Source organism: Diorhabda carinulata, chromosome X, assembly GCF_026250575.1.
Source record: "Diorhabda carinulata isolate Delta chromosome X, icDioCari1.1, whole genome shotgun sequence".
Taxonomy (NCBI): domain Eukaryota; kingdom Metazoa; phylum Arthropoda; class Insecta; order Coleoptera; family Chrysomelidae; genus Diorhabda; species Diorhabda carinulata.
Window position 1 is genome coordinate 35,419,164 of NC_079472.1, and position 25,124 is coordinate 35,444,287.

At 32.1% G+C, this 25,124-nt stretch overlaps 2 protein-coding genes across 2 annotated transcripts in view; one reads left to right on the top strand and one right to left on the bottom strand.

Moving 5' to 3' along the window:
• The first annotated feature begins 833 nt into the window (after window positions 1-833).
• Window positions 834-25,124, top strand: part of LOC130901040 (SEC14-like protein 4) — a 45,603-nt gene continuing 21,312 nt past the window's right edge. The window contains exon 1 of the mRNA XM_057812112.1: window positions 834-1,072. Within this exon, the coding sequence (XP_057668095.1) occupies window positions 1,019-1,072 (54 nt within the window). The 5' untranslated portion in view covers window positions 834-1,018. The remainder of the gene's footprint in view (window positions 1,073-25,124) is intronic.
• Window positions 7,515-20,327, bottom strand: LOC130901039 (armadillo repeat-containing protein gudu). Its single transcript, XM_057812111.1, has 8 exons — window positions 20,077-20,327; window positions 19,211-19,388; window positions 16,589-16,933; window positions 16,291-16,533; window positions 14,897-15,130; window positions 10,907-11,194; window positions 8,493-8,815; window positions 7,515-7,884 (listed from the first exon to the last, which is right to left on the bottom strand). Exons 1-8 carry the CDS (start codon window positions 20,199-20,201, stop codon window positions 7,599-7,601), a joined length of 2,022 nt encoding a protein of 673 aa, XP_057668094.1. The 5' UTR covers window positions 20,202-20,327; the 3' UTR covers window positions 7,515-7,598.

Consider the following 25,124-nt stretch of genomic DNA (forward strand, 5'->3'; position numbering starts at 1 on the left):
CTTTTCAATTCATTTTATCAACAAATAATAAAAGTTTGTCTTTAAAACTTTGTGGATATTATTATAATTTGGATCATTTTTTCACAGTTTACACGCATTTATTACTTTATTCTTATTTACAAGCATTTCTTGCTTTAAATAAAAGAAGCAATTTAAATATCTCCACCAGTGCTGCTCTTACAATGTCTTCAGATATACACAGTAGTAATTTTATTAGCCATAAACATATACAAATATAGCGAGATTTGTATGCACGTCAATTTTAAAATTAATTTGAATTTGTATTAATTTGCTTTAAATGGAATTAGAAATATATTTTTTTATATTCACCTTGTTAAAAAAAGTTGCTTCTCTCATAAATGCGCAAGCGATTTATGCATAGCTACGCTACTGATTCTCAATTAACTTAAAGACCTTAATTTCAGTGTCAAAAATAATTTATATATTTTCTCCAATAATATGTTCTATATGTTCTATTCTGTATCTAATATTTATAACGTAACGGTGTCAATAGTCTCTGAAATCAAGACGAAGAAAAATGTATAATAATAATTACTAAATAACGTTATATAATATGAATAGAATTTAAACTAATTTAATAATTCATGGTATATTATGATTAATAATAATGAGGCTGTTATATGTATAAGATTTCATTGCATCCAAATATTTTTAAATCTTTTCTCACCTTGCTTGCATTAATCCATTATTTTCAAAGAAGTAGTTCTATTTAATTGTTAATCAGGTAATGGTTTCAGTTAAACGAATTTAAAATCGATTCATTCTATTAATAATTATTAATAAATTGCTTATTTTGACTGTATTATAACGATACTTCCCTACTTATATGCACCGTGAACTGGTGAGCGAACGTGGTTATAATTTTTATCATCAAACTGAGTTTATTCTCACTGTATTCGATGGTAGATGTGGTTTATTTAGGCTCGTCCATTACTCGTTGGGGTTCTTAATCGATTGATTGTGCTTACAGTTACATTTTTAGTTTTAACTTTCGAAGATGCCTCGTGCTAAGATCGAGTTGGACGATGATCAGAAGTTCGCATTAATGAAGGTGAGTTTTTTATCAAAAATTATGAGCGAATAATTAAGGATTTTTCGATTTATTTATATTTATTATATATTTATTTATATTTATTAATTAAAATAATCGATCATGCTTCTGCAACCGAAGTTATTGGTTTTTTCTTTGAATTGGATCATCCCACGACCATTTTTTGCAAAGAATGTGAATCCGTAATCTCACGATACAATTTTGATTTTATTTAAATTTAAATGAAAAATTCCAATTAATAAATTTCGCACTAATACATATTTTTGAGACTTAAGTTTTTTTGGCACTTTATATATATATATATATATATATATATATATATATATATATATATCATATAATTAGAGTTAATTTTAGAATATTTATATAGTTTTTTTCCACTAAATTTAATTAATTTTATTTTGAGTAGTAAAAAATTACTTAACAAAAATAATATACAATCATACAATCAGTGACGGATTCACAAATTGGCCGCCTGTAGGCTATTAATTTATTGCCGCCTTTACTGACCTCTGAAATTTGAAACATACTTCACAATTATTCAAATTAGATTTTTCATAAAAATTTCAACTTTGTATTTTGAACACTAAGAACGGTTGAAAGATATTATTCCAAGCAAAGAAAATATTAAGTACTACTTTGAAAGTAAGGTAAGGTATGTTACAAAATTTTCAAAATGTTCAAAACTGTGAATAAAGCTTACAGAATGAGTAACATCCGCGTCTTCGTTCACGTACATAAGGATTTATTTTTGTAAATTCTTATTATTTATGTATTATCATGGATAAAGAAAATCAATGTTTGATATAAACCGATCAATGTATTAAACAAAAATTACACTTACAAATATTACAACGTAATATATATACAAAAAAAGTTATTTAATAAGTATTTACAATGCCTTTATATATAAAACGTTGTACCTTTGGTTTATCGGGATGTATACAAATAATTTTTTTAGACGACGCCATCTGAAAGTTGTTCGTTCTGTATTCATTTACATACCGAAAGTTGCGTTTTGGGTGTTCCATGTAGTGAAAGTGACAGTTCCATACTGCAAAACACTTTCGGGACGCTCTGGAGTAGACAACTTTAACTTCCTTAAATGTGACTCTAGCCACTTCGATGTTGACAGTTGACAGTTTCAATTCGATGATTTTGCATAACCTTAAATTTTTAATTTTCTGAAATTATTTGTTTTATTCGAAGTTTTTTCTCAATTAATGAATAACAATGAATGATGATGAAAAATAAAACAACAGCGATGAAGAGTTACTCGAATCCACGCCACCTGATCTCACCGAAGAAAGCAATTCGGTCGTTCTTAATTCGTTGCCGGATAAATATCCTGCAAGGTTCGAAAAACAGTACAAGCTCTTTGGATCTTATACGTCGTTTAAAAAATGTTGTGTACGCCACCCCTGATACGCGTGGAGTCTGCTGTTGATAGCCATTGCATAACAAAGACTAAAGAAAGTTGTTTGGAAAGAAAGGGATTGTTGATATAAACACCCGCGTTTGCCGCTCACGATCATCGTTCAATCGGATATTTCTTTGGGTGGCCGTATCCGCGGAGCTCTCGATCTGTGTCTTGTCGAGTACAAAGAATGACTTAAAGGTTGCTCCTCATTGGATTCCTGAGATCGAACCAACTTTAGTCTTTTAGCCCCTTTTGAGTATTGAAAAAGATTTCCTAAAAAACAACAAATCGCTATTAGAAGTGGTTTTCATTTATTAACCTTATTAAATATATATCAGTAATTTAATACTTACTTTTAAATTGACAAAAAGTTTATTTTATCAGTTATCACTGAAAACCTGAAAAATAATTTCGCACACTAAATACAATTTATCTGTGTCGTCGAACGAAACAATAAAATCCGTGACAATTATGACAGTTCACTTTCATTTGTCACACGAATTGAAAAAGTGCCATCTGTAGAAGTTTGGTCGAATCAATATGCGACATGTGAGATAAGCCGTTAGCGTTGGGTCATGTTATAGCATAAAAATATCTTACAGCTTGAAATAGATACAGAATAGGTTCCTTATTCGTTATTATAATGACTAAAATAATTTTCTATGGCAACGACTTAAATTCGTATACATCCTAGGTACTTACTTACAAGTTGCCTAAATTACGCCGAAGACAGACGCGAAGCGAACTGCCAACGAAAGTTTGGTATTTAACTTTAGATCAACATAACTTTTTTTTCGTACACCAATTTTGATCAAATATAGCCTAAATGTTGCTTTTATCTGCGACAGCTACAAATGAAAAAATCAACGATGAAGATGATGACGACACATCAGAACCTTTTGGCACCTTCGTCACTATACAAAGCTTCTGTCTACAAAACGAAAGTGACGAAAAAGCATACTAGGCACTTAACAAAAGTTATTGAGCAGCCTGAGCAACTCTGTACATTGAAGCAAACTAACAAATTTCTCTCGAAATATTAGTCAATTCACGTAAACAATAGTAGTAAATAAATAAAAAAACATTTCAAGTGTTTTGAATCAGAAAATTCTTTTTCTCGAATTGTTCTTATTAATAATATCATGAGATACAGTGATTATGAGGATCTTCTATTTCTTAGACAACATTCGTTAAAGACAAACTATTCTTTTCTCGAATGCCTTCTGTTCACGGCTGCATTGCGACAGCTCGCTAACTCTAACTTCTGTAAGTCTTCTTTAAATGCATTTAGCCATTTTCTACGTGGACGCCCTCCTCTTCTTTTTGCGCCTTCTACACTTGATAAGGCTCTTTTACCCACCCAACATTCACTACCATATAACAACGTAGGTTATATAACTGTCCTTTAAATTCTTAGCTTCGCTATCCTTGAGATATCTTTGGACCTTAATAAGTTTCCTAGAGCTCCAACTTTCTTGTAATCTCTTGTCGAACTAATTTCGTCCCCTTTACTTGTTACCATCACTCCCTGGTATTCAAACTCTTGAACTTTACCGAACCGGTTTTGTTCTGTTGTGATTTTTAATTGGTTGTCATTTAAAAAGTTGTTACCCATTTCTATATATTTGGTGTTATATTCGTTCTCACGTAGGCCATATCTTTTTGCTGTCTTTTCAAATAGTAAAAACATTTTTTGTAGTTCCGGTTTTGTTCTGGTTATGAGCACTACGTCATCTGCATATGCCTTTAGCTATTATAAATCATTTAGTAGGAAATTACACAACACTGTTGATAATGGCCTGTTATAAGCCTTGTTTTGTTTCGATTTTTTCGGATAAGGTTCCTTCTATTGCTACTATGTTTTCAGTATTGTTCAGTGTCATTTTCATCAATCGTATCAATTTTTTAGGTATCCCCATCAGTGCCGGATTAAGCCAGGGGCTTGGGAGGGCTATAGCCCCGGGCCCCAGGTCCAAGAGGGCCCCATCATTTGGAAATCATTCTGTATTTTTCAATGTGTTGATACCACAAATCTAACGTATTGATGTTATTTTGTGAATTTTTCCGGGTTTCCGAATTCCTTAAGGAGGCCCCGTCATTACTTCAGCCCCGGGGCTTATAAATCTTACTTCGGCCCTGATCCCCATTTTTCCTAGAGTTTGGTACATGTGATTTTTTAATATTAATGCCACAGATTGTCTTTAAAAAAACCGACATTCGACTTTAGAGACAGTCTCTCATAGAAACAAAACTATGTTCTCCTTAAGTCTGTATTTTTGAAAAAAAAACCGTCATTTGTCTTCACACATTGTGTTTTTCAAAAACAAACTTACATCTGCCTTTAGAGACGGTCTATGTAGGAGAAGGAATTGACGTTTGCCTTGAGAGACTTCCTTCTTCAAAAACAATACGACAAATTTTTGGTTACTTTACATAAGTTACCGACACTAAAAACTCATTCTGTGTTTACTATTAATTCGATGATATTGAAAACAATACTGGAATTGTGAAAATTACAGATTCGTGTTGAAAATAAATTACCATTAATTATATGGTTTTATATCAACCGAATGAAGCAATTTGTTTCGTATTTAATCTTGAAAAAATGTAGGGCTCGTTTAAGTTTTTTGTTGATTAATTTTGCAACGTCTGCATTTATTTAAATCAATGAAGGTGAACTCGATTTCACTTGATGAATGTCTCATCTGGTTTCTATCTAGTTTTCTGATTCATTATTTCATCAAATTTGATATATAATAATAATTATTTGATTTGATAATTTTCTGAATATGAATTTGAATAGCTAGTTTGCGGTTGTTTACTCATAATTCAAGGTTGGATACTTTATCCAATGCCAACTAAGTTATGAAAAAAATAATTGTTTGGTACTATATCAGACAATATAAGTAATTAATATATTTATTCAGTTATAATTATATTCAAGCAAATGATTTACAATAAGATACAGCAGGCGACAAGGAAAAAAGTGCTCTATAACTACATCGTAATTAAATTTGCATCAATTGGACTAAAAAGATTTCAATGAATTGGCGACCCATCGTTAATTTTTTTGATGCAAATCAATTTATTACATTAACTTGGAAGTGAAAATATTGTATGTTCATAAATCAATGCTGTGATAGATTTAATTGTCCTTACTAAATATTTTCCCCCGAGCTGCGCACAGAACATGTAATTTCTTTAGTTGATCAGTAACGAGTACGGCCGCTGTTATACTCCAAGACGTCATACGATAGATGGCGGATTTTAAGCGACGGGCTGCAGGTGATGGGCGTTATTGTGATTATACTTTAATCTGTTAGAAAATTTTATTATTATTAATATGCGAAAAACTTAGCACTACTCAACTTAGATTATCAAAAGGATTGACCTGTTCACATAGTGAACTTGCGCACCGTGTGGCAAGTATTCAATATTGCAGCCTTCTGGATGTCAGCGAAGGTGTTTTTTGGAAATCCCAGAGTCTTAGGCACATTTTCGCTGTACCACATCTGTTTAATCTCTATTGCGAGATCTGTGTATTTAGTCAGTTTCTCCTGGTGTTTGTTGAGACCGTTATGAGTATTCGGTATAGCTACATCGACGGGAAAGACTGAATTGACTCTCCTATCAACCACCACGATATCAGGTCTGTTATTCGTCACCTTAATAAGATCTTTTTGTAGTTATTCGTGTTAATAACTTGAAACTAAGTAGCCATAATGAAGCGTTTGGTGTCTGGAAAGAGATTTCCGCTAGTAAGCCATATGTTTGAAGCTTCTTTGTCAATATGCGGCTGGTTGAGTCGTGATGACGTCTAATACTATCTTCAAGTCAGATTGTATGTAATTCGATTTAGGTCGGTAACTCCATATGTATATCAGTGGAGAATCGATGTGTTATATCAAGAAGGTAATTGATTTGCTCATTTTCTGCGTATAGCTTTATGTAATCCATGAGAAGGTGGGAGATGATACAGTTGGTGTTTCTATTAGCTTTGATGTTGAAACTGTACTTCGTATCAGTGAGCATGGTGGATAGGGGATTCATGGCAAGGCAGAACCACAACAGGTTCAAGGAGTCGCCTTTGACCTATTTGCAGATGTTACTTTTTGGACGTGTTGTGTGAAGAAACCAACCATCAAAAATTATCATAGGAGTACATTGGAATTCATAACAAATTATTAATACAGGACTATTGAATACTGGAAGGAAGTGCTATTTTCGGAAACAACTAAAATTAGTTTGGAAAAATAGTAGAAGATAAGCTCGAAGATAAAAAAAAACAAAATACGATTCACAATATCAAATATCGTTTGGACAAATTTTCAAAATTGGACTATCATAAACTCCAACAAATACGCCAAGAGGATGAATTCCACATGATAATGATCCGAAACATCGATTGAGGCTTGTTGAGTGGGCTTTCAGCCAAAAGATTCAAGGTTTAGAGTGGTTGAGTCAATCTCCTAAATCCGAGAGTGACAAATAGAAGTAGTAAAATTTACCAAGATAATTACTTTGTGGGAGAAAGTCCAGAAAGAATGGTAAAGTATTTCTCAAGAAAGAATCGCAAAATGCATTGAATCAATTCCTTAAAGATGTGATGCTGTTATACATAAAGTGTGTTATTTGTGTTTAGCCAGATAATCTTGCAGGCAACTAAGATGTCTCATACCTTCAAGATTAAGGTTGCTTAGGTTAAAAGGTCCCTTGCTACAGGGTTACCAAAATATCGTTTATAAAATTTATCTCAGTTCAAATTCAGTCTTAACTCGAATGATTTGGTTCGTAAATAATAATCAACATTATAAAAAGTATGAAGTTATATTTGAGGTGAAAAAATGTTGTGTAAGGTTCATAAGATAATTTTGTAACCAATTTCAAAAAATTGTTAAATATAGCATGCATTAATGTCCAGAGATGTGCTACAGCCACATTCTATCTGTAATCAGCAGTTTTCTTGATAAAAATTATCCATTTACAACAACTAGTGCAGAATAAACTAATTTTAAAATTGAAAACTATATTATTTATTCAAACAAATTAACTAGATAATTCAACTGTAACATGACTGATTTGGAAATATTGAGATTATCTAATCATTCAATTATCTTCATCGGAAGAATCTCCTTTATTTCGGATCAGATGAACTGTTTCGGCTTCCAAAGCTAATTTTCTGATATTTGCCAAACATCCAGCTGCAGCTTCCTGCAACGCGTAATCAGTGGAAGATACAGCTTTCAATAAAAATGTCACTACGCCACTTTCGTGCATTGTAATGCAATTGAAAGGATTTTTGGAAAGGTGGAAAAGAGCCAGAGCTGTAGTTCTGTGAACGTTACGATCATCATCTGCCATGTATTGGACTAAAGGGGTTATAGCACCAAGTCTGAAAAAGATTTTAAATTTCAAGTTTTTCTTATAAGATTTCATATAAAAAATTTTTGGATGTTGTTATCTTTGAAATAAGTATTGCAGAATATGCTCTGCATCTAACTTAGATTAACAAATGTTATTGTTTGAAATGGATAAAGTGTATTGCACTTAAATACATGTCGATGATTGATTTTGATCAAAGCTCACGAAAAAAGATTTCAATTTATTTTTATCTATAATTTATATTCAAATTAAAATTAAAATATTACATTTGATTAAGTTCAAGCTGATTTGATTGCCTTCAGTGGGTGCTGAAATCAAAAACTTCTTGAAAAAAACAGACAACTGAAAGGAGTTGATGGAGGAGATAGAACTGATTATCTATTATTGTTGATTGGAATCAGTTTTAAATCCAAATTCTAAATAGGTTATCAGTTATAATATCACAAGAACTTATAATGAGATTCTTAAGTTGTAGCTTTTGTTAACACACATTGCAGGACCGAAAACTAAAAGTGATTAAAACATAAATTCTATTGAATAAATTCATGATTAGTTATATAATCATTGTAGCATGTGCTGTGAGATTAATTGAAATAACCATCGAAAGTATTTGTTTACCTGCCGAACATTTTACAGTTAGTACCCCAAGCGCAACAGTAGGCGATTGCAGAAGCTAAATGTTGTCTCAACTCGACATCGTCTGTATTAACCAAATTTACCAATAATGGGACGACTCCATGATCTGTCATTATAGCTAAATTCTCGATATCTTTGGCCACTTCAGATACTGCTGCACAAACGCATGCCAGAACATGATTATCATTAGATTTCAACAGATTTACTATGAGTTCTAATCCGCCAACGAAACATCTAACCATTTCTCCAGAATCTGTAGCGTTTCTCACGCAGGGTACTAGCGACCAAGCCGCGTTGGCTTGAACCTTAAAATTATTATGAAAAATATGTGAGCATGTAATGAAATGAGTTTTTTCAGATAATCATTGCCGCTAATGTTCTTATCGTCGAAAAAAACTGAAATCCTTATTATATCCATAATCCAAAATTGATATAAATTATTCCATAAATTTGACTCTTTATCGAGACTTAAATATCAAAAATAGTAGAGATAATTAATGTATAAATTAATTGTATAAACTGTGTTATTATGTGAAATGTGACAAAACGGAATTCTGAAAGGTTATCTTTCTTTTCAAATTAAATTTAAAAAATAAACAGTCAACTTATTTGTAAATTATTAAAATGGTTTTTTAAAATATGTATTTAAAAGGACTAAATCCAAACGATCTCGTACTACTATGTACGTTCCTACATTTCCTTGAGATTCCAAAAGAGTCAAAAAGCAATTTCAATGTTTTTATGGTTTGAAAATGTTTTTTTTATTTATAAAAATTGAAATAGTAATTATGTTAAATTAAACGAAACTAATAAATAATTTCCCATGCACTATGCTGTTAATTTCTATTAAAATGCTACTATGTGTGGTTGTCTCATTTTCACCTAGATGAATATCAAATTTATCGTCAATACCTTTACTTTTTTAATGATTAATAACTTTCCGTTATTTATAATTAATTACCATGTTTACTCGGTGATGTTCACCATGAAATGTTTTTGTTTTTTCATGCAATATGAATTATGTGACGTTGTTCCACATTTTAAAGAACTAAGTCCAAACTATCTCGCACAACTATGCACGATCCTAGATTCTTGATTTTAGGTCTCTTCTGTTTCAAAATTAGTTTTTCTAATAATTTTTGAAAGATAGATGAACATTGACGTCTCGATTGATTTTAAGTCAAAATATGATATTGACACTGACAATTTGCGTATTTATATTAATCAATATATCACCTACCTCAAAATGGAAATTTGTTCTCATAAGAAAAATTAATTTTTCCTTAGTCCTTACATGTAAGGACTGAAAATTAGTCGAAACGTCAATTTTTTATCAATTTTTCAAAAATTATTAAAAAAACTAATTTTAAAACAGAAGAAACCTAAAATCAAGAACATTTAGAAGCGTTAACACCTTGAATTTTCAATTAATGATTTCGAAATGTTTTTCCCGATTGCTGAACCTCCCCCTTTAACACATTTTCGATATTATATCATATAGATTTCAAAAAGTTTTTTACTTGTTAATATTACAAACAACGTTATTAAAATACCATTTTATTGACATTAGTTCAAAATTAATGATGCTCAGATTCATTTTTTTCGAAATATTATGGTCATTAATCACATTGATAACTATTATTTACGCACCTGAGCGAATAATAACTATAATGAGTAGTTATCATTATTATATGTCATATATCATCAAATTTGATGCACGTCATCAATTACGTCTTCATTTCTAAATTAACTGAACAAATCTTAATAAAAAAACTTCCGGTGGTGGTCAAGTTTCTTTAGATTCTCATGGTATTTGCCAGTCGAATGGCTTCAACACGAATAATGGTTTGATTTTTCAAGACAAGAATAAAGCTCCAAGAAAAAAAAACGAATAACACTTCTAGATGTTTTTCGTCCTATGAACTATTGGATTACCCTGGTTTATGTTCCAAGCCTTCTACCCCAAGCCTTCTACCCCAAGCCTTCTACAACCTTCCTCAAAAAGGAAAAAAAAATAATAAAGTGAGATCAGAAATAGTTTCTATTATTATTTCTTCGACGAATCCAAGACAACAACCACGCTGTGAATAATATCAATTTATAAAAAACAATGGTTGTCCGCAACATTTTCACTTCTAGGGGAATCTACTTCCACGTGGACCAACTTAAAACTGAATCGAAAAGGCTTTTACCGATTACTCAAATTACAATTGAAACCGTCGGACGTCAACGATAAAATGCCAAAGTTTCATAGAAAAGAGACCTAAGTCCAAAACAAATTATATCTCATACATATTAAAAATGACAGATTAAATTTATTTACCGATACTTTGAAGACCATTTTATTCCAAAGTTTTTCCTAATACAAATATTGATTTTACGAACAATGAACTTACCTTATGGGAATCGTTTCTGAGTAACGACCAGATAAGTCTCACGCCATCCAAATCTTCTATTACTCTCATAGAATCGTAATCTTCGGCGCACTCTCGTAATACCATAGGTACGTTTTCCAACAAAGGAGGATACGTGTAATTCAATAGGTTTACCAAATGAGGTATACCGTTCGCTCTTAAAAGTGTATATCTGTTATGTTCGAATTTCAGGCATTCACCTAACGCTCCAACTACGTTACTCAAAACACCTTCGTCTTCTTCTACGTTCTCAAGAAGAGTCACCAGACTCTGAAATATCACATTGATAAAGTATATTTTTATTCGTATGATGATTCGAGTATAGATTCGGAGAAAAATTTGGCAGTTGGTACTTATATGAGTCGTTACCTATAACACAAGAAACCGTTTGACTGCGTGCAATGCAATGCAAGACGCAATATTTCTTCATCAAAAATATGCGCAGAAGTTCAGCTGATCGTTTCATGCCAAATTGCGCCCTTGCAACATTATCGATTTGGTGCCATTTTTATTGCGTGTGAGTTGTAATTCAAGGAAGAAATTAGCTTCTGATCTGCCGATATTACGTCTCTCGCCAAGGATTTTTTACATATTTTATTTTCCATAAGAGTTTTTCAAATGTTTCTACTACATTCATTTTCAAATATAATTTTGTATGTTTTCTCGTTTCCTTTTGTTCTATCTAGCTAGGGCTTGACTTCCCAACGCCTTGGTGCTCTTCTCTGCCCATCAGACTCCAAAAGCAAGGCAGCAGCACGATCACTTTTTCTTGTTTACTTTACATACCTTTGTTATTTTCATTTTTAAACCGCCCACAAAATATAAAATTTAAGTTGAGGTTAGGAAATTGTTTACTGTTTCTTATGGAATTTTAATTGGCAAAAGACGCAATCTCAAAAGTTATTTAGAATAAAAAAGGTTTTCTCTCATCACCTAACCCCACTTAGGACAAAATTATGATTTAATAAAGTTCTTTGATTAAATACAATACAATGGCTCCAAATTTACTAACTTATCAAACATGTTTTTTGTTTTAAATTAAGTAGCGAAAACAATAATTCAGATTAATTCGGAAACATTTATCTTAGTAAGTTGACCTTGACAACAACAATGTTCAAATATTTTTTGTTTGTATAAAAAATTGTAATAAAAATGATATATATTTAATTAAAAAATGATAATTTCCAAAAACACAAATAACGGAAACATATTTTTAACTGTTGTATTTTTTATCCAGATCCTTAGAAAGTAGTGTGTAATGGTATTTTATCCATCCTTTAAGAGAAAATACATCGATAAACAATTATTAACTATCCAACAATTATGTCCAATAAATTTTATTCGCTAGTGAGTCTTGGCGAGTGGAGGCGGTAGAAGTGTTAGTTATCAGATAGCTAGCACTCCTACGCTATCCGTGTGGATAGCTGCAATCCACACTCTCTATTTATTTAGACGATCACTAGCAGACAGGAAACAGAGCGAGAAAATACTAAGTGACCCTAGCGGACTGTCCACACTCTCGTGCTTTTTCTTGAGCATCGTGAACAGTCTGGTTTTAAAGTCCGATTTTTGTTTAAAATCACAATCTACTGGAAGACACCGAAGTGACTCTTAAGCATTCACAGTTATAATCATGGTACATATGCAGTTTGTTCAAAATTATATTCAGTATTGGTATTAAGTTGGCTTTATTAAAATCCAGTAAAATCTTTCGTTATATCATCGACTTTTATCAATTTTCGGTTAATATTATTTCGTTTCAACTTATGTACTACAACATTCCAATCTTATACAACGCGATAAATGATAAAATATGGAATAAAAGATAATTGTTCAATATGTATTACTTAGTGAAATTCTTTACTTTTATCGTACGGATGGGTATTCTAAGTGCTTCTGTGAAAATCGCTGTGGTATATCAGTTTTGCGGTCAAAACTCTTTGATAGTTTTCATAGTTCTTCAAGAGAGAATATTGTAATGTTTTTTATATTTTTCAATTTATTTAAACTGTTTTTCAACGGTGGGGTGAATATTCACTACTTCATAATAAATTTTATAATTTATTTATATTCATTGAGTAATTTTTTATGTATTTCTTTTCACTATAAACTAACTAAATCCGCTAAACAAACTGCTGCATATACCCAAAACGAATTTCTCAAAAAATCTAGAAAATAAGCAATAAATGAAAAGACCTTCCTAGAAAATAGTTCTGAAAAAAATGTAAACAAATCGCCATTGGGATCAACCAAAAAATCAAAGGAACCGGAAATTCACCACACAATAGCAAGGACATCACAGGCTTCACGGCCTATGTCGTGGACAAATTCGTAACAATACACTTCACACTAGTGGATGAGGACAAGAACAAGCAATAATGTAACATCAAGGTCGCGTATAAAGACGGTCTTCATAAGTGAAATCAATCTGGAATAGATTTGGCACTCATTTATCCCATTATTTAAATTTATGGTACAAAGCTCTGTACTTGGTTTGAAGTTCTAAATTTTCGAATAGGTAACCGCCTGTTTTTTCTTATTGATTTCATATTCTTGGGTTGTGTAGACCATTCCGCGCTCTTAATTATATTATATCCATTATTAACCCTCCCATACTTCTTATAAATAGCTTCAACTTTAGAAATAATATTCATGTATTATTCAAGAACCATGATTCTCGATACGATCTCATTGAAGCGTCTGTAATAACAGAAACGGATTCGACTTATTACTGCTTGTCTCGGTGCATGGATGTATGTAACATACTTTTCGAAATACTTGCTGCAATAAAAATGCATTCACGCTATTTTTACAACAAACCTTGTATTTGCTAAATTAAGCGAAAGTAATAATTTTCGTTATCCGTTAATTTCTATTAAGTTGCTACTATGTGTGGTTGTCTCATTTTCACCTAGATGAATAGAAAATTTATCGTCCATAACTCTCCTTTATTAATAATTAATAACTTTCCTTTTTTATAATTAATTACTATGTTTACACGTTTTTCACGGTGATGTTTACTATGAAATATTCTCGTTTTTTCATTGATCTTTTTAAAAATACGTGGGCAGTTTGATTGAATAGTGACTTGACAACTTTTCACAACTAGGTATTAGTTTCCGTCATATTTCTGATGTCATCTGTCAAAATTTTACATGAATATGACAGATAGAGTAGTTTTAATATTTTCATAACAAAAATTGTTTTTATTGTGTAAATATAAAAAAACCTGGTAGTAATTGAATCAGGCTGGTCAATATTATTCTGAAAGGGATTCGTTCCATGAAATGAATTGTGGTTTTCTGATTTTCAGATGTCCGGGACCGTCATTTACTAAATCTACTCTAGAATTCTAAATATACAACTGATTGACTGACTGATTTATCATTACATAACTGGAGTTACTATTAAATTACCTAAGATATACCAAAGAGATATAATTGTGTATTTCTTTTTTTTTATTTTCCATCTATCGTCTTCAATTCATTTCACTTTATATAAAGACATGTCTTCTCTTAACTAAACACAGTTTTTCAGGAATATCATATCCATCTACTCAAAATTGTGTATTTTCAGTCATTTAAATTGGTATACTACATTAATTTAATTTTTGATGCGTATGATTAATTAGATTCTATACACTAAGATTTTATTTCTCTCAAAATTTTTGATATGATACCCCATACACTTCTGACATATTTAGAAACTTGACACCATATTCCAAATCATCAAAAAATCAGATCTAACTATGGAAATTCAAGTACACTTCTGTTGTAGAGCTTCTGGTGGACCCTTGGAGGTACACCTGAACCACTTTGGGAATCACTAATCTAAACAACAACTCTAACAAATTGAAAATATGATCCATAAAAGTCGTACTTCACTGATAATGAACACAAACATTTTTTCATCCCATTCTTCGATGAATTGACCACCTTATATATTATCAAATTATTCGAGTTATTCATTTACCTCTACTGTTTTCAATTGATCAAATCTTTCCAAGTTTTGCGGACTTATAGCCAATTTCCAAATTGCACCCGTTACAGCTGCCAAAAGTGGTTTATCTTCTTTAGTCTTTGGATCCCTCACCATTCTTACCAAAGGATCTAAGCCACCAGATTCCCTAACCATGTCTCTGATCAATGCATTCTCTCCACATCTGAAAATAGTTTCTGAACAATATCTTCGAAGAGCTGGATATTCCTAAAAGTATATAAAGAAATCCATATTGTTTTGTTTTCAATGAGTAATCTTAAAAGTAAAACTTATTTTAAAAACAAAGGAAATTTTGGTACTATACGTATTAGTCTACGAGGATCGTCCCAGAAATACCTAGCCTGACCTAGATATGGCGATAGTTGCTTGGAAAATACCGATGTATTAGAAAATACGCAAAATTTGAACACGCCAACAATATTGAATTTTTTCAATGTATCTGTAAACATGGAAAAAATTGGTCGTCGTTCGTTATGTGATACAGAAAGGCATAAGTTCAATCAATGAATAAGATTCTACTCTGAGTAATACTGCTCCTTCGGTATCAGTAAAATATTGGGTGGTAGAGTTTAAACGAGGCCGTACGACATGCGAAGACCAGCATCGCAGTGGTCGACCAAATGAGGTTACAACTCCAGAAATGTCGAAGGAAATCCACAAAAAGGTACTGCATGATCGTCGATCGAAAGTGCGCATATTAACTGAAAATTTTACGTGAGAAAGCTATGCGCAAGATAGGTGCCACGTTTGCTCACAATGGAACAGCGTCTTGAAGAAAAAAGCAATCAAAACAATGGAATGAAAAGAAAGAACCGACTCCAAAGAAGGCAAAGACCGTTCCATTTGCAGGCAAGGTCATGGTATCGGTTTGTTTGGGTGTACGTGGGATAATTTTCATTGATTATGTTGAAAAAAGAGTATTATACGAACTTATTATAAAGTTTCAGCGAGGAAATCAGGCAAAAACACCCGCAATTGGCTAAGAAGACAGTGTTGCTTCACCAGCTCACACATCCTTTATTGCAATGGCCAAAATTAGTGAATTAAAGTTTTAATTGCTACCCCATGCACTTTATTCGCCAGATTCAGCTCCCTCGGATTCTCTCACGGATATTTCCATTGTATTAATCAATTCACACTAAAATGATTCTGTTTCTTGTTTTTTTTTTCTGTTATGAAACTTTCTGAGGTATCTCGACGATACTTTATTTTATTCAGTTGAACACTCAGGTCCGGTCAAAACGTAAGCCAGTTTAAAGTCATCTCTTTGAACAAAATAACTTATAAGAAACTAGTAAAAAATTTCAGAACAGCCTAATCATTTCTATGTTTTGAGTACAGAAAATTGAGCTAAAGAATATTCTTACCTCTGAAAAAAGATGACGGACCATGTCTTTAATCATACCTTCAGTCTGTATAGCTAACTGATAACATGGATCCACAGCGCATTGAGAAATAGTTCCTATTGTGGGAACTACTACATCCATGTGATCAGATTTTAATAGTCTAGCTAGTAACGGTACGGATCCACTTTTCATCATAACCCGTATATTTTTTCTACTTTTCGAAACTGACCAGAGCGCTCTTGCAGCCGCTCTTGCTATATTCACCTCAAGAAAAACAAAAAACAATAATAATTGAAACTTAGAATAAATGTTTACTAACTTGTTCCGTATCGTATTCGTTGAGTTGATCTTTTGGCGTTTTCAATAATGATTCCTTAACATCTAAAAAATCAATCAAACGTGGTATACCATTACATTTTCTGATATGCTTTCTAGCTTTTCGTATTTGAGCTACATTGTAGATAGTTTCAGCTACTAGTATTTGTAAATCTCTTGCTGGCTCCGCTAAATTCTGTACTAGAAGTTCCACACCTCCTAAATCTGCAATAGATTTTCTTGTATCCACGTTTGTTGATATTTCTGATAGTACACCTAAAGCTCCTAACTTGCATTTTAAGTCCTTTGTTTCAAGTAAGTTAATAAGGATTTCCAAACCACCTATCTCCTGGAAGATATTAATAAACTAAACAACTTTAAAAGAGGATGCTAGTAATATCTAACATATATTCATGCTATGTTTCCCTAGGGGTGAAATTTTTAAAGCGAAAGATGATATCATCATGTAGCTATGGTCAGAGAACAATTTTTTGGCATATTAGTTAAGCCCTTATAGGCTTAACGACTAAATTGAATTACTTCGTTTTTCCTGTGGGTCATTCAAATATGAATTTGAATGAAGATATACGACGAAGAACTTTGATATATCAACTGCACAAGGAAGACCCAAAAGAGCTGGAAGGAAGGGATTGAACAGACCATGAAAGACAGAGCTATCCAAGAAAACGAGTTGATAGATTGAAATGCGGGGTGCGACAAAGGAAGCTGTAGAACCCCAGCTGCAGAGAAAGAGAGAGAGTATTTTACAAGAACGAAGTGGACATTTATGGTAAATGTATTACAACAGCAAATACTTCAAAATTGTACAAGGTGAAAAAAACCTCACTGCTACATCTAAAAGATTAAGATAGATCAAAGAATGTCAAGATAACTGTCCAGTGCATCTGATACAAAAGATGGGAGAGTAACTGATATCAAATTAAATGGACTGTTCTTATCTCCATATATGGATTTTAGGAAGAATTTGGTATAAAAATTGCCCCATCAGTATTATTCAATTCAGTAAATGGACACATTTAGGAACGCAGAATATTAGGATATAAAGAAGGTGAAATAACCAATAATTACAGTAAGCAATTTGACCAAATCTGAAGCCAGCATACAAGATGTTATTTAAATTACTGGTCAATTAAATCTCTGAACCCAAAATAGTTTCTACATGTACTCAATAACTTTTAGGACTTTAAAAGCTGCTTAGCTATCGGAAATGATGTGAATGTGCTTTCTAGAGAGGTTTTTATCTAAACCCATATTGTTAGCAACTCTACTTAGTGAGTGATTTTCCTAGTGGTGTGGAGAGCTTGCATTTTGGTCCAAAAATCTATCTCCTTGCGCTTGTGGAAGATCCTTATTGATCCATTATTGATCCATCATTGGTGTTCATTGATTACAATTATCAACTCTAGGATACTTAGATGACCTATCAGATTTCCTGGCTTTAATTTTACTCTTTGAATTAGCCTGTGGCCGCCGCTAAATGCCTCTTTTTCATTATAAGGTAAGAGAGAGGTGGACTTAACAGCTCCTCTAAAGCTGTGGTGGGCAGGTTGTCATTGATTTGATAACTGATTGGTATACCTTAGGCTTAGGTCTTCATGTCTCGCCAACAAGTTTGCGACAAATCCATATAGCAACAGTGGCTTTGGAGATTACCTTCTCTAGATGATTGTGCAAATAAGTGTTTTATCCAGGATGATTCGTAGAGGTTTTACTTCATTAGAAAGTATAAGTTGAGTTCCATTAAGGGTCGGTGCGCGTATATTTGCCTTTCTTTTCCTTGGAAATGGGATTTGTGTTGTTTTACTTGGGTTGATCGAGAGTTACTCTACATTCCTGTAGTTTTTAATTATGTTTAGGGCCGTTTGCATATTGGCAGAGATTATCCCTTCATGCTTGCCCCTTACTGCCAACAGCAAATCATCAGCGTAACCTAAAACTGTGAATGCAGCGCTGTTAACTCTAATAAGAATTTTGTCCACTATCAATGACTACAAAAGGGGTGATAGAACTTGCTAACAGACCAGTAATATTAGAGGTATTTCCGTTTATTTCTGCCGTTAACAATGTGCTATAGTTGAAAATGGGAACAATCGATTATTTTTTATGCTTTTGTGATATTATACTTGAATATATCCAAATGTGAATATTTCATAGGGTCGAAGATTTAAACTTTGATAATAGCTTTATTAGAGGAGTAGAGAATATATCTATCAGTGATTATTAATCAAAATTGGAATAATGGAAATGAAATTCAAGGAAAAATCAACGAAAGAAGAATTTTTGCACGCACGCCCAACTTTCTTTTTTGGAATACCAAAATTATGGTATGGAAAGTTTTATGTATCAAGCACAAATCATAGAAAAAAACAAGAAGTTGTGAGCGATCAATTCTGGAGCCGATTTGAGTTCATAAAGAAAGTACAAAACGGTAAAAATAGAACGAAGGAACATCAGAGACTTAGAAAATCAAAAAATAATCAATCCAATTTGTAAGTGGCATTAAATGAGCATGAATAAGAGGTAGATAATACAAAATTAGAATCAGTACTTTGGTATATTGGATATATGAAGAGAGATTGAATAAAAGGAAATTTGAATTAATTACTTGTATTGCCAGTTGACTAGTTTCTGTCGTCAAATCATGATCTCTTAAACAACACAGCGCTACAACTGTAGCTGTTTGATTCCCAGTTTTCAAATATTTTATTAGTTTTTGTATATGCCAGTATTCTGGAGGAATATCAGCTCTTGGTTTGTCTGTTTTTCTTTCTTCATCCGAACTTCTAAAAATAAAAGTGACACATGAATGTAAGAAATTGTGATTTTGAATATTTTTTATTAGAATTTGAGAATTTATATTGGGATAATTACTAGTTGGCATAATACGAGGTACGATTAAAAGATATAACGGGCTATTCTATACAAAGTGGAATGGTTAAATATGGATTTAATGTCTTCAAAGAATTCCGCTTGGCTAGCGATGTATTTATCCCCATTTACGAATGTAAATATTTTTGTAATGGTTATTCCGTTCCTATTTTGGCACATTTTTTATTCTCAGTTAGAGCCAGAAATCGGATGATGCTAGAGAGAAAAAGAACAGACAAGACCATGTTTCAAATCGGTGCCAATGATCATCTGTTTCCACTTTCCTATTGCTCGTACCACTTGTAAACAATCTTCTACGTAGCTGAGATTTTCTAATGTAATTTATGATACATTGATCAAGCACTAAAAACACGTTGCAACTAAACGGCTGTTGTAACAGACTGACAAGCTGAAATAGCTACAAACTTGTCACTGCTTATTTCAACACTAAAAGGTATAAAATGTACTGGCGGCTGATATGGATAAATCGGATGTAATTGTTGCTATAAATTGCCTTCATTGTATTAACCACATCTCATGTTTGTTCTTTTATTATGTACCAAAAGTTAACAAATATTGACGCTCAAAGTAATTGAAATTTACCCTGATACTGAAGAATCTGGACTATCCTCATGTTCTAGAACGAATACTTCCTTTAGGGTAACTGGGGGAGGTGGTGGAAGCTCTGGTTCCTGTTCGTCAATGGAAGCTATTGATTCATCCGTCATCGTTTAATGCTATTTTCGATATTTCCAGTGACAATTGCTTATAGTTTTGACAAAACATGGCATTTCATATCAGGTAGCTTCGATTTCTAGATTGACATTTGATTCAAATAAGTTGTACAACCTTAACGCTTTCTTGAAAAAGTGGGTTTATTCTGAAAATAATGTAAATGCCATACATTTGGCACGATTAAGCTATTGATTTCAAAATTTCAAACAATTTGTTCATAAAAAAATTGATTTCAAAATTATTTTATTTTGTCGCTTATCTACGGAATCGAAATATCGAGAGATATAGATCAATGACAAATAAAATAATCAAACAAATTTCAAAAATTTAAACTAAATTTAATCAGTCCATGATTGTTTTTGTGTCAAATAATCTAGAATTTGTAAATATAAAAATCTAACGTTCTCGATTAAAAATATACAATTAATTGGGTTGCGTGTAATGAAGAAGCTAATAGTCTAAAAGACAGATTAGAATATAAATTTGGGCAAAGCTTTCAATTTAAGTTAAAAATACAATGATTAAAATTATGTTTTTTTTTATTTAGTTATTGCATATATGAAAGTGGAATTACAAATTATAAAAAGAGATTTACCGATAATTATGTTCTGAGATAAACATCATTTCATGTAATAGAACATGAGTTGGATCCTAAGTTCATGGTTCTACTTAAATAAATCACTTACCAAGAAAAACCTGCTTTTGATACCTAGAATTGCTTCCCCGTGTTGATACCAGCTATATAAGTATCATTAACAGCAATAATTTGATAATGATGTTTTCATTTATCTAAATTTGCTTTTTCTGGAAATGAAATTTGAGCACTTAACTTTTTTAATTCAATGATAATTCAACCTTTCAATTTAAACTATATTTTGAACATGGCCATTGATTGATTTCCTTCTAAAAGCTCACTGAAGGATTTTCATATGTTTGTATAACAATGGATGTTGTTTCTGTACCTAATTTCTGAGAATTCAATAGTTACAGGGTGTTTCCAAACTCATGCGTAAAAATTCAAGATGTGATTGCTCGTATGAAATTAAGATGGGTCTTTACCCTTTTAAAATTTCCTCAGCCCACACCCAGCCCACACACGAGATATCACCCTTAGAAGGTAGTGACTAAAATTGATTTTTCTAAATTTGCATGGCCACCACGTGTCCCTGAAGTAAATAACGATAGATTCAAGTTGTTGGGAATATCTTAAAGCTTCGTATATGAAAACATAAGGAAAGAAACGATAGAATAAACTTCCATTATGATGCTATAAGGCAAAATCTTGGAATGTTTTTCTATGTTCAAAGAAATATCCTCTATAATCTCCGGAAATTTGTAGAGGTGCAAGGTGCCTATTTCGAACTTTTATTACAGCTTTTTTTGTTTTTATCTGATGGCTAACCAATTTAATTTTTCTCCATTTCAATTTTTCCTTATGTGAGTAACACGATATTCGACAGTATGTAGCTCAATTAGTAATTATTTTCGATAAATAATTACAATTCATGATCATTTTCTTCAGAACGCTTCTTTTTAAGGCAACGCTTTCTTTGGCATGTATAACGATCTAAAAATATACATATCTCCTAAATCATAAATTTCATCGAGTTAAACAGAAGTACCTTGTTGAAAAATCGATTGAAAAGTTACTGATTGTTAACCATTGGGCATTATCCACCCCTGGCCTTCAGATACTAGTGTAGAATTCATAAGGGGTCGTATGAGTTTATGTCACAGGAACTAAAGTTATTTTAAATTTCGAATAAAAATATTGTATCAAAATGAATATAATTTATTATATTATTAATTAAGTGCGACGCCATAAACATGGACTAGGGCGACATCAAGCCTAAATCCGTAAGTGCCCCCAATAGAAATTTCTACTTAACTTATATTTCACTTCGTGTAAAATATGCAAGTAAAACATTTTAGGGAAATGTTCTGAATATGGAAGTATTTAGATAATTATTTGAACACGTTATGCATTTCTAATGATATGTGAATGTAAGTTTCATTTTTGTGATAGCGATACGTGCTATAAAAACCGAAATGTATCTTCCAATATCTTCAGACGATAGACTTTCACGATTTGACTTTGAGTTTTTTACAGAACAGCCGTTGTGAAATTTTTAAGTAATTTGAAAATATTTCAAAACTATATTACTTCAATACCACAATAATGAGAATAAAAATAAAATAAATTTATAAAATAGACATCGTTATGACGCAAACTTCAAGGTTTGTTCGGAATGCATTAGCGTTTCTAACAATTTTGTCATAAATAAATTTACTTCAAACAAAAATTGCATCAAAACTGAAAATACCAATTCAATTTTCTGTTTTTACAGACAAATTTTTTATTGATAGATCAACAAAATTGTGCATTTTACGTATTCGAGGCAATAAATCAAAATACCATATAAAAGAGTCACGTGATAAAAAAGAGCACGAAATAAAGACATTTTAAAGTTATGACTGAATTCTGTATATATATAATCTACAAATTATAAATTCTAAATATCATGATCAGACCTCATACAAAGTAAATGAAAAAATTATTCACAAATACAATAAAATATGATCTGAGACAGATCATTATGAAACTACAACAATAGCAAACGCATACAAAGAGACTATCAGTAATATTAAAATAACCTGTTTGCACAGAAATGCTACGAAACTGAATGGTTGTGGCAATCGAACAGATTACTGATAATAATTCCAATAAGATAATTATTAATATAGATTAAATAGTTAGATTTAAACTGTTTAATCTATATATTCAGTTTGTATTTCAGAAAGTGCTGGAGGAGAGACATGAGTGGTAAACATCGGAGGAAGATTAACCAACAACTTAATGGCTGAGGGCTGAGAAGATTTTCAAATCCTATTAGAGAGAATCAACCGAGAATGTGAACTATAGGACTCACTATAAATATTGAAAAAACTAAATTCGTGGTTATAAGTAAAAATCAAAATATTAATATTAACCCCATTCTCACATTGAATGGAAAACAAATAGAATGGGTGCAAAAATACAAGTATCTTTGTTCAGTCATAAACGCTCAAATGCATCTAGACGAAGAAATCAAAATCAGAATTGAAATGGCTCGAAAGGCATTTGTCAAGTACTCCTCAATTTTTACAAACAGAAATCTAAACCTTCAAGTCAGAATAAGATTCATGGAATGTTATGTGTGGTCAGTAATGCTCTACGGAGTGGAAACTTGGACCTTGAAAGCTCAATGATAAAAAAATTTGAGGCATTTGAGATGTGGCTCTATAGACGCATCCTGAAGATACCCTGAACTGTCAGAATCACCAACGACGAAGTACTAAGTTGCATTGTCGCAAAAGAAAGCTGTTGCCAATTATTAAGATAAGAAAAACATCTTACATAGGACACATCTTACTCAACGACAAATACCTACTACTACAGAACTTAATGCAGGATAGAGAAGAAATACTGGCTCCGTAACATAAGAGAATGGACAAATCTCATCATCGGAGAATTGTTTCATGTTGCGAGGTACATAGACGCATTTAAAAACGTGATCGTCAAACTTGAATGAGAAGGCGGCATGATAAGAAGAATTATTAACTGTCCCAAGACTTCCGTGAGCAAAATGCTCAGTAACCTTCATTTTTGAAAACAAATTTATGTCTTTTGGCTGGAAATATACTTTTGTTAGAAAGCGCTTTAAATAGGGAAGTTGTGCTGCAGCAGTAGCCCTGACGGTTCCATATACAATTCTACGCAGACCTCGATATCGGTAAAAAAGAAACTATACATTTCCAGAACCAAATAGTCTCATTTTAAGTCTATGTACTTAGTCCAACGATGCTCCAACTTTTTTAACCCTACTTTCTCCTTAAACTAGAGGATCAGCAAAGTATGAAAATGGTCGGTTCATAACTATGGATGGAATTTGGATCCACCACTGTACTCCTGAAATTAAAAACTGACTAGACCAGCGTTTCCCAAACTTCTTTGACCGAGTCCCTTTACGAGATTTCAAATTTTTTCCCGACCCATTTTATAAAAAATATTTATCTACAAAACAAATTTTATGAATGAAAATCAAAATCAAGTTATGTCTTTGTTTGTTTCACATAAAAAACATTTATCTAAATAATATTTGAAACTTCAACAAAGTGAATTTTGTTTTACATATTTGCATGTTTATCCATTATATTTCGAAAGATAAAAAAAATCATTGTTCGATAAGGTATAGGGATTGATTGCAAAAAGGAATGCATTTGTAGAAAAGGAAACTGTTTTTCCTTCAAAAGAACGCATCCTTCCATATTTCGGTGATTAACTAAATTTCACGAATTGCACTTTGAATTGGTTGACCGCCCACTGTAACCACCGGATCTGACCCTAGCGATTTTTCCTTCTTTCTAATTTGAAGTGTCACTTTTATCAGACAAGGACATTTTTGAATAGATCAACACCTGTTTTGAGAAGAAAGACGGCAACTATTATCTAGGAGGCTTAAAAAGGTTGGGCCATCGCTAAAAAGGTGCATAGACTTCAAAGGCGTTTAGGTATGTTGAAAAATAAAAATGATTTTGAGAAAAACTTGTCGGAAACCACGCTCGTCAAGCTTACTTTTTTTGTCAGAATACGCATCTTCCTCTATTTTACTAAATACATATACATTTTATAATTTCCCGTTGCAAAAAAATTGTGGTTCCGATTGAACAGCTAAACAACGTTTCAACAAAAATAGATAATAATAATTTTTTAAAACGTAAAAGGATAAATTTCGAAGTAATTGAATGTTTGAATAAAAAATTATCAGTTATTCAACAACGTATAAATGTTTCCTTATACTTTTAGCACTATTACTATTACGGATAAAATGAAAAAAATTAGAAATTTAATTGTACCAATTAGGATGAAGGTGCAG

Bases quoted from the DNA above. Each gene is read 5' to 3' on its own strand.
- LOC130901039 (XM_057812111.1), bottom strand. From the start codon at position 20,201: ATGACGGATGAATCAATAGCTTCCATTGACGAACAGGAACCAGAGCTT. The intron at 16,934-19,210 runs GTAATTAATTCA...AATATCTTCCAG, and splicing joins CTAGTCAACTGGCAATACAA to GAGATAGGTGGTTTGGAAAT. The intron at 7,885-8,492 runs GTAAACAAATAC...AATCTTTTTCAG, and splicing joins AACTGTAAAATGTTCGGCAG to ACTTGGTGCTATAACCCCTT.